Here is a 15,844-nt window from a genome sequence, read left to right as displayed (position 1 = left end):
GCCAGAATCACACAACAGAAACAAACCGCTGATCAAGGCAGCTATAGACCAGCAGCTCCTGTGTTCTGTGAGGTAAAATTACTGTTTTTATCAATGGAGTCTGGCTTTCAAAAAAGCATGGTTAAGTTTCACTTTCAGTTCAGTTCCCTGTCGGAAAGGGGTGTCTGTTTGGGAAGTACTGAGCATACGACTGGATATATGAGACTTGATTATACTGCAGGTTAAGAGTTTGTAAACATTCACCAGAAGCATGCAAGAAATCTAACATAGGGTGAGTAACTGATATACGTACAAATGGTCACTTGGGGGTGAGGTATTCCTTTAAGAAGGGTTGTGTTTGATTTAAAGTTCATATTGATGTGCATCTTGTGTGTGCACTCTAAAAATTAAAGCTGGTTACTATAGGTATGTCAATATAAACACAATAAACTGAATTTTCTTTAAATAAATTGCATAATTACTTTTACATAGGGGTATAATATGTGAGATATCTAATCCAGCACAGGTGAAACAAGACAAAAACATATTCCACCTGATGGACACCGTCTTGATCCTTTTGTTTCTCGCGTTCAACCTTCTAACAATTCTTCCAAGATCTCGAGGTCGACCCATCAACTCTCTTCTCTAACATTCACACACACCACATCAAACAGATGGACATCTGAAAGGACCTCAAGCGCCACAATACCTTTCGCTCCTGAATAGGGAGGTGATTGGGGGTATTGACCAGGGCCTTGAACCCACCACTCTGCTTACTTAAATCTCAGGTTGTGTGGATGGGAATGGGGCAGGCTGACTTAAAAGGAGGTCCTCCCGATGGTTCTTATCAAGCAAATAGAGAAACGACGGGGAGAGAGAGAATGAGGCAGAGAGAAAAGAGTGCTGAGGGTGTCATTGATTAGTAGATTGTAATCAGTCCACCAAATGCGAAAGGGGGATCGATCCAAGCCTCAGATCTGACAAACAGACAGTTGATGGAGGACATCCGGTACACGTTTAGTGGGGGGATGTAGGGAATATGGGATCGCCGAATGTAGATACTGTAGGCTGCATCGGGAATTCATGAATTTACTCTCCATCCCCAAAAGACAAGAAAATTAATGGCTTTAATCCCATAAGGTGTATTTAGAATAATGAGGGGGGATCAATGACTGTAACATGTAACGTGTGGACAAAGTGAGTTAGAGAAAGTAAAGGAGCAATGATTCAGACAAAAATAACGCTTATTATGAGTGTTCAATGCATTAAATCTCTAATTTGGTTCATCAACAAAAAGCACACCAGCTTCTAGAGCACCATTTCTTTCATGTGCTCAGCTCTTTCTTTCTACATTTCTTCACACACTTTGGAAAAGAAGCGGCACCCTCTTCAGCTGTCTCCTTTTTTTCCCTTCATCATTCTTTTCTTTTCCCCAGTCTGTGTTTTTTTTCTTTCCACTCAATTTACTGAAGCGATGGAGTGACTTCCCGGCTCCCTGGGGGTCGCCCCGGAGCTTCAGGTGTGTCGCCTGGAGGTGGCTGAGTTAAGTGTCGCTGCGGAGGGTGATTCCCCCTGATGAAATATCAATATTTCACCCTACTGATTTACTGCCGTTTGACCAAACATGACACAATATTGAGCAAAGTGGGTAATGTCTATGTCTCCTTCTCTGCAGTTTTCTCTGCGTGTGATGACAAAAGGCATGAACAGAGACTGGGGATAAAAAAAGGAATAATTTTCTATTATTCTGCCCTACAAAGACAGATATCTATTCAGGAGAAATTCAGGAGAAATCATTTTAAGTTTAAACTGCTTGACACAGAGAAAGATTATAATGCATTCATTTTATACCTTTTAGGGCTAATTATGAAATCACTGTTATAGTCTATATAGTGCTGCAGGACTGAGTCCTAAAACCTGGAAATAACCTGGTGAGCATTTTTTGCACTTCTGGTTCCCTTCTCTTGAAGTCAATGGATTTTTATTGAACAGATTTTGGATTGATTTTTGGTTAGATGCCAGCCATTACCTTTTTACTTCTGGCAACTGTTGTTATGCTTAAAAAATCATAAAAGTGGTGTCCATTTGTAAAAACTATGGTAAAACACATTTGGCTCTTTGTCGAGGGTACCAGAGCGGCAGATGGCAGAACTGAAACTCTGCTAGGCTAGGCTAGGCTAGGCTAGTTTTAAGACAAATTAGCTTAGGTTAGCTGTAGCTATTGCCTTATTTAGGCTACTGTAGTTACGGTGGATAACATACTGAGTGACCAAAATATTGGTTCAAAGTTGATTATTTTCAGTTAAAGAAAAAAAATGCAGAGTGAATTTGCTTTAACTAAAGCTAGCTGTTTCAATTTTACCAACTAGCACATAGCGCTCTTTTGTTAGCTCTCTAGCTGACATAGATTATCAAGCCAGAGTAACACTACTGTTGTTTGGTGTTTTAGTTCTGTTTTGTAGTTAAGCAGCGGCCTATTCGATATATCTAAATTATTTATTAAAATAATTTCTAAATCCTTGTTAGCTTTCACCACCACCACAGACTTTTTTAGGGCAGTTGTAACTCTTGGGTACAGTGAGAAAAGGATCATGGACTTGGTTAAATACTGAAAAAGACAAAATTAATTTGAAGCATGAGGCGCGATAGCATATGTATGTTTTAGAATCTGAGCCGGGATTGCTTGCACATGGCTCTCAACATGCAGGTCGCTGAGCCATTGGCTAGGAACTAACAGCTTACAGTTATAACAGCGCAAACAGTGCTAACAATGGCAACAGTGCTTACAGAGCTAACAGTGTTAAATTGACGCGTGCATGTCAGTCCCGGCGTGTATCCCACTGGCTAGCTAATCACTGCCACCCTGCATCGTGCTCATATGGCGGTTAGACACAATTACCGCAGTGTCATCACCAAAACGTAATGCTAACCCATGCTCGAAATACAACACGCAAACAGGGAGCATGACTTTATTCTCTGTTCTGGATGCTTTACTCCATTATATCTTTATATAGCAAATAGTATTTTAGGAGTAACCAGAGCTGCAATGAGGAGGGCCATACGAACCATTACTGAAGCCACAGAGAAAGACACTCTGTGGCTTTGGATGAAGAGGGCAAGCCCATGCATTGCTGCTGTAGGGATGCAATCTGGGGCTTGATCAACCCTGGATGGGTCACCTGGGTGAGGGTATCTGATGTTGCGCCTCCCAGCGCATCTTAGAGATGTATTTTGAAACCTTTTGTTGCTATATTAATGTTCTGTGCGTCATATACAGCACTTTTAACCAAAGTGTTTTTGTTGCATTTAAGACCACACAAGTCTATATTGTCTAAATTGAGTAATTAATTCTATTTAGTAGGACTGTAAATCTGCATGTAACACCACATGCTGTTACAGATCATACTGAACCACTGTACCATATGATTTACCAGTATACCATGTGTCTGTCTCTATAAGGTACCCAGTCCTCAGCAGAACGTGGGCTGTTAGTGATTGTTTGCAGAAAAGAGGAGTGCTCTGGCTATGCAACAGTACAGTACAGGTACAGATCAGATAAGTAATTGAATCCCTATTCAGTACAATGAAGAGGCTGAGTGGTTGGCAGTGAAGCTTGAAGCTGTCATTGAGAGCTAGGTCTAAAACAGACAGCAGTTCACTCTCTATTCATTTAGTATCATTACAGGCCTCCTAAGAGCCCTAATGGGCCTAATAAAAAGACAGAGGTAATAATGAGACTAGAGGGCCCTATATGAGCAGGAGGAGCGGGGGGGGGGGGGGGGGAGCCAGGGGAACAAGAGAACAAGGAAGCCAGAGAGTGTGTGTGAGAGATATGATGGTAGAGACAGTCTGTGTGTGTGTGTGTGAGTGAGTGAGTGGCAGAGGAAAAGAGAGGAAAGAAGAAAAAAGCGATGCTGAACTGAATGAACATTAAATACCAGAGGGCGCTGGATGCTGTTGCCTGGAATATAAATCTACACATGTTGTGTGCACTTACATGTCTGAGATGGCGTGTGCGTGTGTTAACAGCGGCACAAATTAGCGGCCACCTCTGACCCCCTGACAACCGTGCTGCAATTCTGTTTCCATTTTCATGACAGTGCGTGTAACATCCAATCAATGGCTGCCTTGTGATGAGTTACAGTCTTCCTCTCAAGCATGTTGGCTTCAAAGGCACAGGGAAACTGCGTCTTCTAATTAATATCTGGTGCATATATTTGCTTCTGTATTTAAAGTAAACTTGTGCACACTGTCTCTCAGATTAACTCATATCGCAGCGGTACCTGGACAGCGTGACGTGTGTGGTTGTGCTGCTGCCGTGGTCCTGCCAGATGCCTCCTGCTGCTGCCATCATTAGTCATACTTCTACTGTTATTATACACATATGACTATTGTCACACATGTATACTGTCAGATATTAATACATACTTTCAACATATTATACCACAGTAGCCAGAACTATAACTATAATATTATTACTTTCAATAATGTTGTTGTAAGCTACTGTCATTACCTGCATCTCTCTGTCTCTGTCTCTGTCTCTCTTTCTGTCTCATTGTGTCATGCGGATTACTATTAATTTATTATGCTGATCTGTTCTGTACGACATCTATTGCACGTCTGTCCGTCCTGGAAGAGGGATCCCTTCTCAGTTGCTCTTCCTGAGGTTTCTACCGTTTTTTTTTTTTCCCTGTTAAAGGGTTTTTTTGGGGAGTTTTTCCTTATCCGCTGTGAGGGTCATAAGGACAGAGGGATGTCGCATGCTGTAAAGCCCTGTGAGGCAAATTGTGATTTGTGATATTGGGCTTTATAAATAAAATTGATTGATTGATTGATTGATTGATTAAACTAAATCATAACTTGCCCCTGAGCCTGGCTATTTACCACAAATATTTAAGCCTCAAAATGACGACGCAACAGAAAACCTACTCAGATGTGGGTCTCCACATGTGGACATTGAAGGACTTTTACATTAATGGAGCGATCTGCAGTAATGACTCTTATTACCTCATCGTTAAGGCCATTTGCTCAGTGGGCTATGAGTGTAATGGTGGGAGTGGACTGTTAAACTGTAGGGACCCCTTTTGTCTTAATCGTTACTTGGTGACACTCTGACCCGCTGGCCCCGGGTAAAATGTCCCCAGAGTGTCACATGCCCCTTTAATAACTCTGTCAGGTCTGGATTTAGATCTACTACACAGCATGCAAGATCAATAGTTAGACACAGAAAATGTAGCAGAGAAAATATGATGCTAAATTTCTTTAATTAGTTCCGTGTAGCTATGATTAAGTTGACGAATTTAATTGTGGATCACACTAAAAATACACCTGAATTCAATTTTAAAAAAGCTAGTAAACTGTGTTTACCAGATGTTTGATGAAAAGGAGGTCAGGGGAAAAACTCCCTTCCCAGTGGTGAAACAGCACCCTGGTATCGGACCCCAGCGTCCCCCCAAAAGCCAGTTTTCCTAATCAGACCACACAGCTCCCCTGTGTCTTTGTAAAATCAATTCTCCGAGGTTCCCACACACCTTTAACTACTCCAAATTGTATTCATAAAGGCGTAAAAAGTAAATCTGATGACGAATCAGTGATTATGGCTAACAATGGACAGAGCAGAGAGCTACGCAGCTGGTTAATGTGCCAGCTGGGAAAGCAGTGAATAAATCCACAGGTAGAAAAAGACAAATCAAGTTGCTATGTTTAGCTTCTTAATTGGTACGGAGAGATTAATTTACTACGTGACGCTGCATTAAAGTTTACATTATTCTGACAACTGCCTAATTATTTGTAGCAAAATGATGTGTCCCAAATAACATACTGCCGTTAGTATGCTTACATGTAGTGCATTGTGTGGATGATGTACTTGTGTGGTGAGTAAATTTTGACGGGGTTGTGTTGTCTCAAATCAAACACTGCCGTTGCACACCTACTAAAAATGATGGTCATAAGCTTTCTCAGCTTTTCTTCTTCTGCTTGCAAACTGCAACCAGGTGGAGCATCATCGCCAACGTTTGACAAACGACTGTCACTCGCTAAAGTATATGCTAGCTGTATCTGCTTGTTTGCTCTCTTGATCTCTTCTGTATTTATTTTATTCATTCATTTATTTCCCCTAACCACTTTACCTGTCGGGGTTCACAGGGGGCTGGAGCCTATCCCAGCTGACACTGGGCGAGAGGCGGGGTACACCCTGGACAGGTCACCAAAGAGACACATAGAGACAGACAACCATTCACACTCACATTCACACATACGGACAATTTAGAGTCACCAGTTAACCTGCATGTCTTTGGACTGTGGGAGGAAGCTGGAGCGCCCAGGGGAGAACATGCAAACAGAAGGGCTCCCCCACCCCAACATTCAAACCAGGAACCCTCTTGCTGTGAGGCGACATTTATTGTATTAGAAATAGACATGCTTTAATGGCACATTTATATATCTACGAAAGTCCGTGGCTGATACTGGCTGGCTCTGTCACCAGCTGATCACCTGAGTTAATGATGCTACATTTTGCGATCATCTACAACTTCTCAAGCATCAGAACCAAAATCCAACACTAAAATCCTCTACAGGATCCTCTGTTGTATGCTGTAAAGCCCTGTGAGGCAAATTGTGATTTATGATATTGGGCTTTATAGATAAATTAATTGATTGATTGATTGATACAGTGAAGATGACAATTTTACATGCATAAACACAAAATGTAACTTATGCCCACAGATATCATATCTTATAGCAGAACACATGAAACGTCAATGCCTGGTGATAAAATGCGCTGCTGTTAGCTAGCTAGCAAGCTAACATTAGCATTCATGTTAACGTTTGCGGCACCAAATTACTATAGAATTAACCCAATAAACAAACTGATGGCTTCTGTCTGATAACGGTGTAGCAGCTGTGAAAAATACACATGTATATTTGTACAAAGCTTCAGTGTTCACTGTTGGTGTCGGCTGACATTTTACAATTCTATTGCGTAGGCAACATGTTGACCATTGAGGGTAGGAAGCGTCCAACTTTCCACACTCAACTTATTCACTGTGCACCCTTACAAGTGCAACATCCACGTACTCATAGTGTACTGCATTTAGCCATACTTCTCAATGTGAATGCACTTATGCGCTTACATTACAAAGTATAAGTACAGAAGTATCTGATTTGAGACAAAGCATTTGTTTTTATCATTGTAAATTAAGTATCTTTGGGGTTTGTACTCTTGGCGGGGCAAAACAAGAGGACTTGTGCTCTCAGAAATTGTGATGGGCATTTATTTGATTAATTGAGAAAATGGTTTGCTGTTAACGGATAATGAAACTTGTTTGCTGCAGTGCATCTTTGTGTCCAAAATGACTGAATTAGCCAAATGTGTGATTTTGCCCATACTATACTTGACTGGATCAATGAGATGCATCTTCTTTGAGTCCAACCTGTGCTCCCTTTAAACATAGTGTAGACCAAAGTGTGTGTTTCAGCTGATAGAGATAAAAAGCAAAGAAGATCTCACAGCATTTGCATAACAAGTCCATCAGTATTTCCCTAAATAAATCAATTTTACTGTGTAGTCTCCTTAAGTAAGTAAGAGGATTGCTTTCTTTAAGTCTGGGATTGAAATGGAATACAGTGACATAGGGGCGGACCCCCCCCCCCCCCCCCCCCACACACACACACACAGGCTCTCCCGCCCCACCCAGTCAAATCAAAGGTTTCAGCTGCTCTTTATTGATTAGATTTTAGAATATGGGACTAGCTTCTCCCTTAGGTGCAGATGAGTAGCAGATGTTAATTATCCTGTGTGTGTGTGTGTGTGTGTGTGTGGGGGGGGGGGGGTTGTTTATGTGTGTGCAACAGTCAGTGAACTACTTCAGCAATCGCATACTGTAACATTAAAGCAAATTAAAGTACAAATGTGGATTTCCTTCATTGCTTTACCAGCAGCATATAGCCTGCTATGAATTTGCCTTTTTTTCCTGCAACACACGGTAAAAAGTATGAATTAAATGTGTGAAATTTTTAAAATGTCAGATTGAGAAATGAATCTGAAAATCACATTCAGCATAGCACAGTCATTCATTAGCAGTTAGGTCTTTCTACCTGGGATATGTTTGGCCCAGCCGATGATGACCACCAGCTCACGGTCAGCCAAGTCACACAGCGTGGTCAGGGCCTTGATGTCTCCGTCGGGCATGGTGGGGTCAGGCATGGCATAGATCTTCTCTGGCTCCACCACCAACAGATGGGAAACGATCTTCGTCACTGAAAGAGGGGTGAGTTGTGAGACTATTTTAGGCAACAGCGTACCCAGTTTTTTTTTTTTTTTTTTTAAAGGAAAATAAGGTAACACTGTATTTGTACGATGAGAGATAGTTACATAGTATAGTATAGATATAGATAGTACAGAGTATTTGAGTATTTATCAACAATTTAAATGTTTCACTTTATACTGCAGATGTTTAACAGATTATCACATATAAAAGTATCTGTGACGCTTCATGAACATACCTACATATTCTCATAATAATTTGGATGAACTTAAGCTATTCACTCAACATGTGCTGCATAAATTGATTGAATACTTTAAGTTCAACTCTGAGAATATGTAGTGAATTGTAAGACAAACTCTACAAAGCGAAACAGCTGAATTGTTGAATTTCGGCTAACAAGCTGTTCAATGCTATAAATACTGTTTAAACTGTCTCTAGATGGAATCTCTAAATAAAGTGTTACCAAAAAAGGGAAAAATAATGTTGGCTGGATTACACTGGGGCACAGCAATGACAACAAATTAATGAGTACATATTAAATTTAAGTAAAAAAATAAGTGTTAATTCAAAATATAGTCTAGCATGTCATAATATATGGGGCAAAGTCAAAAAAAGGTTGCAGTTTGGCCCGGTGATGAATCTCTCCAGAGCACAAGAGATTTTTTTCCTCTTTACAGTAAAAAGCCATCTTCAAAAAATGCTGCAAAATGCTCAGGTTGTGAAATTATTGCTTCAGTATAAAAGCAAAATGATGTATTTCTGTAACCCAAGTCTCTCAACATTCAGAAAGAAATACACAAACTGTGAGACTCACGTGGCTTTTTGGCTGGAGGGGGGATGCTGAGGCCGAGGTAGGCGCTGTTCTCTGCGTCCAACCTCCGTTTGTACTTCTGTCTCCCCCCTCTCACCCGGTCCAGACGTACACCTGCAAAAAACATATCATACATGTATGATGAGTGATAATATATGGACTAAACCAAAACTTGGTACTGAGAGTTAGGGTTGTATATAATTTGTCTTAAAGATCTTCATGTGCTCAGCTGGGATCTGGTATTTTACCTTTGACTGTTGAAACTAGACGGTATTTACTCAAAAAAAAGTGTGTCTGTCTCTCAGTGTATTGTAAAAAAGAAACTGAGTTCCATTTTGTTTTCTACTGTCCTTTTTTCATTGTGAACAGTAAAATGCCTTGTTTACTAAGATAAGAATACATATCAATTGTGTAAACATGGATGACTGCACAAAGACTAAGATGTCTGCTCACATAAGAAACATATAATTAGCCAGCTATCTGGAGAAAGTTTGGGAAAAGAGAAAAAGCTCTTTACTGACATAATCTGAAAAAGAAGAAGAGGAAGAAGAAGTCGTCCCTTACTGACATCGTACCAGTGCAGCGGCATTTTTAAAAGCTACAACTGTACACAGTGCAAGTTAAAAGGTACAAACAAGTGACAACCCAGAAAAATACCTCAATCACATCACCAATAAATAAAAATAGAGCCACAAGCTGCTGCGTCCGCATGTGCCGTCATCACAGTGAAGATACATCTGTAGATATACAGTAACTCCTCCTGTCCACAGTATATTTGGGAAAGTATTTGTTTTATTTTTAGTTTTTGTCTCCTCTCTTTTCATTTGTCCACATGATTTGTCTATGCATGACTGGAAGATGCTTTTTCAATAATGGAGCTTTGTAATCCCATGTGGGATGGTCCGAATTATTTGGCATGACACAAACATAAAAAATGATTGAATGACTGAATAATGTATAAATGGCTGCTAAACCAAAGACACTTCTAAGCCAATTTTACGCAATTGAAACTACTACACTAGCTACTTCTTATGATGATAGGCTATTTGCACATATTTTGCTAGGGATGTTCAGATACCATTTTCTCCTTCCTGATACCAAATTCCAATACCCGAACTTGCTTGTCAGTCGTTTACAAATATTGCTTAAATACCATTGCTTGATTGCTATCCTATCCTTGTTTTAAGGCATGGCTTAGGTTAATTCATTTATAAAACATGAACAAATACATACAGAGAATGAACGCCATAGAATTTGTGAAATTGCTTACATTTTGCTAATGGCTAACGTCACACTATTTACTGGAAATGCTGCTCTAAAACAGTAGCTGCCAAGGACTGCACAGTGCTACTTGCTGTGTACTGCTTTAGACCGACGAAGAAGAACTGATTTCTGGTAAATATTTTATTCGGGGGTGAAATTACTTTATAGTTCTATAATAAATGTTGTGCTATCTGATTTATGCATAGACTCGTGTTTTCGCTGATATATGATTCAACATTTTAGGCAGAATCAGAGGCATTGGTATCAGAACAACTCTGTATTTTGCTGAGTCATAAAAAAGATTTCAGTGTTTTTATTATTTTCAAATTCATTATGAAACTGCAGACTGTTTCTTCAGTTTGATACATAGCTTTTCCCAGAAATGTTTTCCAGACTATAATATATTCCTAACTGGAATACCAGGAAGCCTTTCAGATAATGTAGTATTTATATATGCATATACCGGGATTAAATACTGAGTTTTTTTTGCAACATAATTTTTGACCCTTTAACTCAAAGAGTCCTTGTTGCAGATGGAGAAGTGTAAGTACCTAGTTAGTATACAAACTGACATATCAGGGATTATGCTGAGAGCCATCTCAGAGGACGCGGGCTACATCAGGTGCACCTTATGTGCTGGATTTACACCCTCGTATTAAAAGTTGTTTGAGCACTGAGGGAGAGCAAACAGATTTTACATGGTCAAGTGGAATTGAGTCGTGTGAGATTTCCCAGTGACTCGTATAAATTCCTTTGATTCCCCTGGAAACAAAAGAATCCGATTAGGATGGTCTTTCAATTTCCTGACACCGACTATCCACTAACCTAATTACCCACCATGCCCAGAGGGAGCTCATTCTTCCCAGCAAACACAGTGAGATCATTTTATGCCTGGCAGATTGAAGCTAAATCGAGAGCCCCTCTCCTAACACTGCTTTCCATTTGTACGCCTTAAAGTAATCAATAAGGCTTGGAAATAGACTTCTTGTTCTTTGAACACATGTGGATGTGGTTTTAATTAGTCAGTTAGGCAGCTAGGAACTGGGCTTTGCAATAGATGGAGCTTCAGTAGTTGTTTCCACCATTACTCTTGGTTAAGGTAAATTTAAAATTATAAATTGTGCTTCAGGAAAGTGTGCGCATGTACTCCAGATATTAAATCAATTCAAAAGCTCCTCTCTATTAAATGACACACATAGGCCTAATAAAGGGATGCGCAGTTAGCGGAGGCTCTCACAACAATACGCTTGTGTAATGCAAAAACTTCATAAGCAGGTGCGTACCCTGAATTCACTACTGTAGGAAATTGTTGCTGCTTTTGTTCCTCGCATACACACACACACACGTACGCACACACTGGTTTCCCTGCAGGGTCATGTGGCTGCGACAAGCGACAAGTGACCAAACAGCCGGAGTTAGAATTCCAAGATCCGCGGGAGCTGTTTGAACTGGAACATCCAACTGGCCCATAATTAATAGACGCTGACAAGAATTAAGAGCTCAGCGCTAACCAGTTTCAGTTTACAGCTTAGCGGCGCTGCAAACGGCAGAGACCAGAGGCAGGAGGGCAGAGAGACGGACAGAGAGGGGGTGAAAGAAGGGGTAAGATAATGTTGAAGAACGGGAGGGACGAAGACAGAACAAGCTGCTGTTTTTGGCTGAATGTATCAGTTTTCTGCAAGATCTCTGTTTTTCTTCCTCTCCCTCTTCCCTTCTGTCTGTCTCTTTTTCTCTGCCTTTCAGCATCGGGTGTACATCTCCCTCCCTGACAGCCCTGCCTGTCCCAGCCAGCGCCTGATCCGACCAGTGCGGGATTATCTCCTCCCCATGTGATACGGCACAGTACTGAGAATCTGACCACAACAAGACAGCTGGATGAGGCCCCTTGTAGAGGGCCGGGGGAGGGAGGAGAGGGCGGAGGGGTTGTGTCATCGTCAGCACCACATTCCACACCTCAGGCCCAAAACCGCAGCGGCCTCCGTGCTTCAAGACAATCCGGTACAGAGGAGAGCTCGTGTCTCGGCAGTGAGAGTGCCTGTGACATGGGAGGGAGGGGGCACAGATCATCTTAAAAGCATCCAGATCCATTTTTTACGGTTGCTGGCCCTTCATAAAGTGTGGCAGCCAAAATATGGATGCAGGGGTGAGGCTATGGGGAGTGGGAGGTGGTAGAAGTGAGGGTGCTGAATATTATGAGCTCGGTAAGATCATACAGTACAGTACAGACGGCCTGAGACACAAAGATACTGGCTGACAGTATCCTTGCTCTGTGTGTGTGTGTGTGTGTGTGTGTGTGTGTGTGTGTGGAAAGATGAGGAGGCATGTTTGCATAGGAGCAATCTTTACGGCCACCTGACCCCCGGCTTCCCTTTCACATTCAATATCTTTATTGACTTGTGCAACCTTAAAGCACATTCCCGACTGAAGCCGCTGTGTTTTCCTTTACGTTGTGGCCGCAGAGTGCGTGCATGTGTCATGTGGATTAATTTTTTCCCCATTTGAATCCCTACACACTTCAATAAAGTAGATGCCAATAGAAATAATTCCCATGTACAAAACACCAAAAAACCGAGTCAATTAAAATAATTCACTAAAATATAATTGCTTGCATTTGTCATATTTTATTGATTCTATTAACTGTAGTTACATTTTCTGTAAAGATCCTTTAAAAGGACAAAGCATAATCTATCTGCATCTTCTTCATGCTGTCAGGAGCAAAATTCTGGTGGCAAAGAAATGAATAGTGTGTTTAAATTTTGGTTGTTATACTGAGTTTGGAGCAGGGCCGTAATCACCCATTAAACATTCTGGGGGTCCATTGTCAGTGTATGTCTTGTGCCACCCAAACCTAAAGGTGCGTGTGAGGAAATTCACCCAGGATGCATTTTTTTTTTTTTTGAGAAACTTTACAGCTAAACTGACCATTTTAAAACATCTTGAAACCAAAAATCCTGCACAATTTAAGTAATGTTACACAAAAGGTTATGCTCTTATGTTTCAGCATTATAAGGCCTACTCACATGTTTCTTCCTCAAGGTAAAAAGTAATAAACAATTAGGGGTCTGTATGGTTTTAATATTTATCATTAAAATTCTACTTATAAAAAGATAACTTACTCTAGTGAGTCTTATAGCCCAGTGCTACACTGTAAAATCTGACAAGTTGATCTTACTTTAAAAAACGAGTAAACCAATTGCCTTGAAAAGGTAAGTAAATAAAACCATTAGTCTTAAAATGCATAAAAAACAAACACAACTTAAGACTAACAGTTAGATTTACTTCGCTTTTTTCAAGGCAGTTGGTTTCCTAGATTTTCTAAAGTAAGATAAACTTGTCACATGTTACGGTTCTACCTAAAAATCCATGTGTCTTAATAGAAATCACCCAAATATTATCGTCCAAATATATAGATTTCTTCATGTGTTCCCGGGCAATGGCATGTGATGATCAGTATTATTTATTTAATTATTATGATGGCAATTTGTTGAGTTTATTTATGACTATGATTACATTTGCTACGGATTTTTTGGGTTTTGGCTTTGGTCACCTGTTGTATTGCACGTTTTTTTGAAGTAGTTAGTTTTTTTTGAATATATTTTTTTATTACTACTTTTAAGGAAGACATTTTGAGCATAATTTAAATATTGGAGGAATATGTCCCCCCAGTATGTATTAGAATTACAGCCTGAGTCTAAATATACTGGAATTACACTATAAAATACCCACCATGTGTACATTTTTGTTTAAATTAAAGCATGCAACTCCAAACTGTTGTTGAAACTCTCAAAAAATGACTTCAGTGTCCTCAATGGCTACAGGCCTGTACACTGTGTAAATGAAACTAGACAAAAATGCAGGGAAAAAATCAACAGAAACTAAGTGGAGAGATGGGTAAGCAGTAAAAAATATCAAAACAAGAAGTGTCCAGAATAAAATAAAACTAAGAATAAAAACAATTAAAGAGTCCCAAACAAAGTGCACAGTGGGATTCAAAGAGGCTCTATGTGGAACAGATTTCATTGTGCGTGTGACTCATATAATGTGTATCAAGCTTGTGTGTTACTATGAACATGTGCGTGTGTATCTCATGCAACTATTTTCAGCTGCTCACCTGTCAGAGGCGCTTCTTTCTAGAGAATGTGTCAGAATTGGCTGGCTGGCTAACGCTGCCAAAGGGAGATTAGGAGCTCCCTATTTTAGCTGAGAAAAATCAGAGGGATGCAGCGTGCGCCCCCTCCTACACAGCCGCTCACCCTTTACAAGGCGCAGGGACCTTGCCCTTCCACAGCTCCTTCTGAGGGCCGAGCCTGCGAGGCTGCACAGAGCTAAAGACATCGAACAGCTTTTGTTTGATTGCACAGAGAGGGAGGGTAGAGGGAAACGGGTACGGGACACGGGGGGAGGAGGGGTGTATCAGGATGGCGTCCCACCTGCTCTAACCCCCAATGGGCTGACAAGACAAAGCAGGAGTTGTTCTCCCATAACCGCGCACGCTGGCATCGCTCTCTTTATCATGTTTTACACTTTTCATAAATCTGAGCCGGCGTGTCCGCAAGGGGTATTACTGAGTATTACAGAGCTGCGCTGACCACATATGCGCCTGTAATCGAAAACATCTGCGCGGCTGGAGATGGCCGGGTCGATTCAGGATCCCCGGTGTGTTGGCATAGCAGGCGCTCGCTTTGTGGCGTTCACACAAACTGTTGTGTGGGTGAAAGAGAAAGAGACATAGAGGGAGAAGGGTGCCAGCAGGAAACACGGACCTCAAGGTCCGATCCCATGTCACTTGTCAGGGGTGATATACATTTGGCATGTGCGCACATGAATGTGTGCGCTGTGTGTGTGAGTGTATCGGAGGGTTGTAAAGAGGTCAGCACATCGCTAAATCCCCTTCTTCAGAGGAACACGTGTTAGCCTCCGTGTCTGATCTATCACCTGCCAGACAGTGAGGACAGGCCAGCGCGGAGCCTCTGGGTGGCCGCTGACTCTCAGCTGCAGCCTGCCAGCTACTCTGACACCCTAAAAAGCAAACAAGGCCCCATACATGTGCTGTTGGATAGACAAGTTTGTGGTACAGGGAAACATCAAGTGGCGAGGAGTCAGAGGTCATCCTAGCTTTACAGTTTCACTTCCTTGCAGACGTAGAGTGGTACAGTCAGACATGTATCGGCTAAGACTTTAAAGGCACCCATACAGTACAGACTTCTGCTATATCTTTATTTTGATGATGTAATCTTAGCGTATAGATCGGTTTCTGATCTAAGCCTATTGATTGGGAAGGGACCTGACAGTCTGTGATATTGGATATGGCTTTACTAATCTTTTGTGTATGTGGCTGGAGGAAAATAAGGCTGTAACGTTACCCCGGTAGCCACGTTCGCTCAGGAAAGACTGCTGATCCCTATCTGTGGTCGGCGAGGGCGAGACAGCGGTGTAGGTTGCCAAAATAGTCTGGCAGCTTGTATTTATCCACCACATTACAGCGGTGTCAGAAAATCCCCACAAGCAAAGAATACACCACAGAAAC

At 41.3% G+C, this 15,844-nt stretch overlaps 1 protein-coding gene across 3 annotated transcripts in view; it reads right to left on the bottom strand.

The window, feature by feature from the left end:
• Positions 1-15,844, bottom strand: part of LOC117270869 (steroid hormone receptor ERR2-like) — a 215,311-nt gene that overhangs the window by 14,387 nt on the left and 185,080 nt on the right. For all 3 annotated transcript variants that reach the window (XM_078173784.1, XM_033648813.2, XM_033648811.2), the window contains 2 exons: positions 9,058-9,168; positions 8,074-8,235 (listed from right to left, as the gene is read on the bottom strand). In XM_078173784.1, the coding sequence (XP_078029910.1) occupies positions 8,074-8,235; positions 9,058-9,168 (273 nt within the window). The remainder of the gene's footprint in view (positions 1-8,073; positions 8,236-9,057; positions 9,169-15,844) is intronic.

The sequence above is a fragment of the Epinephelus lanceolatus genome, chromosome 13 (assembly GCF_041903045.1).
Source record: "Epinephelus lanceolatus isolate andai-2023 chromosome 13, ASM4190304v1, whole genome shotgun sequence".
NCBI lineage: Eukaryota > Metazoa > Chordata > Actinopteri > Perciformes > Serranidae > Epinephelus > Epinephelus lanceolatus.
The sequence above is the reverse complement of the archived record's forward strand: the minus strand, read 5'-3'. Positions and strand labels throughout refer to the sequence as shown.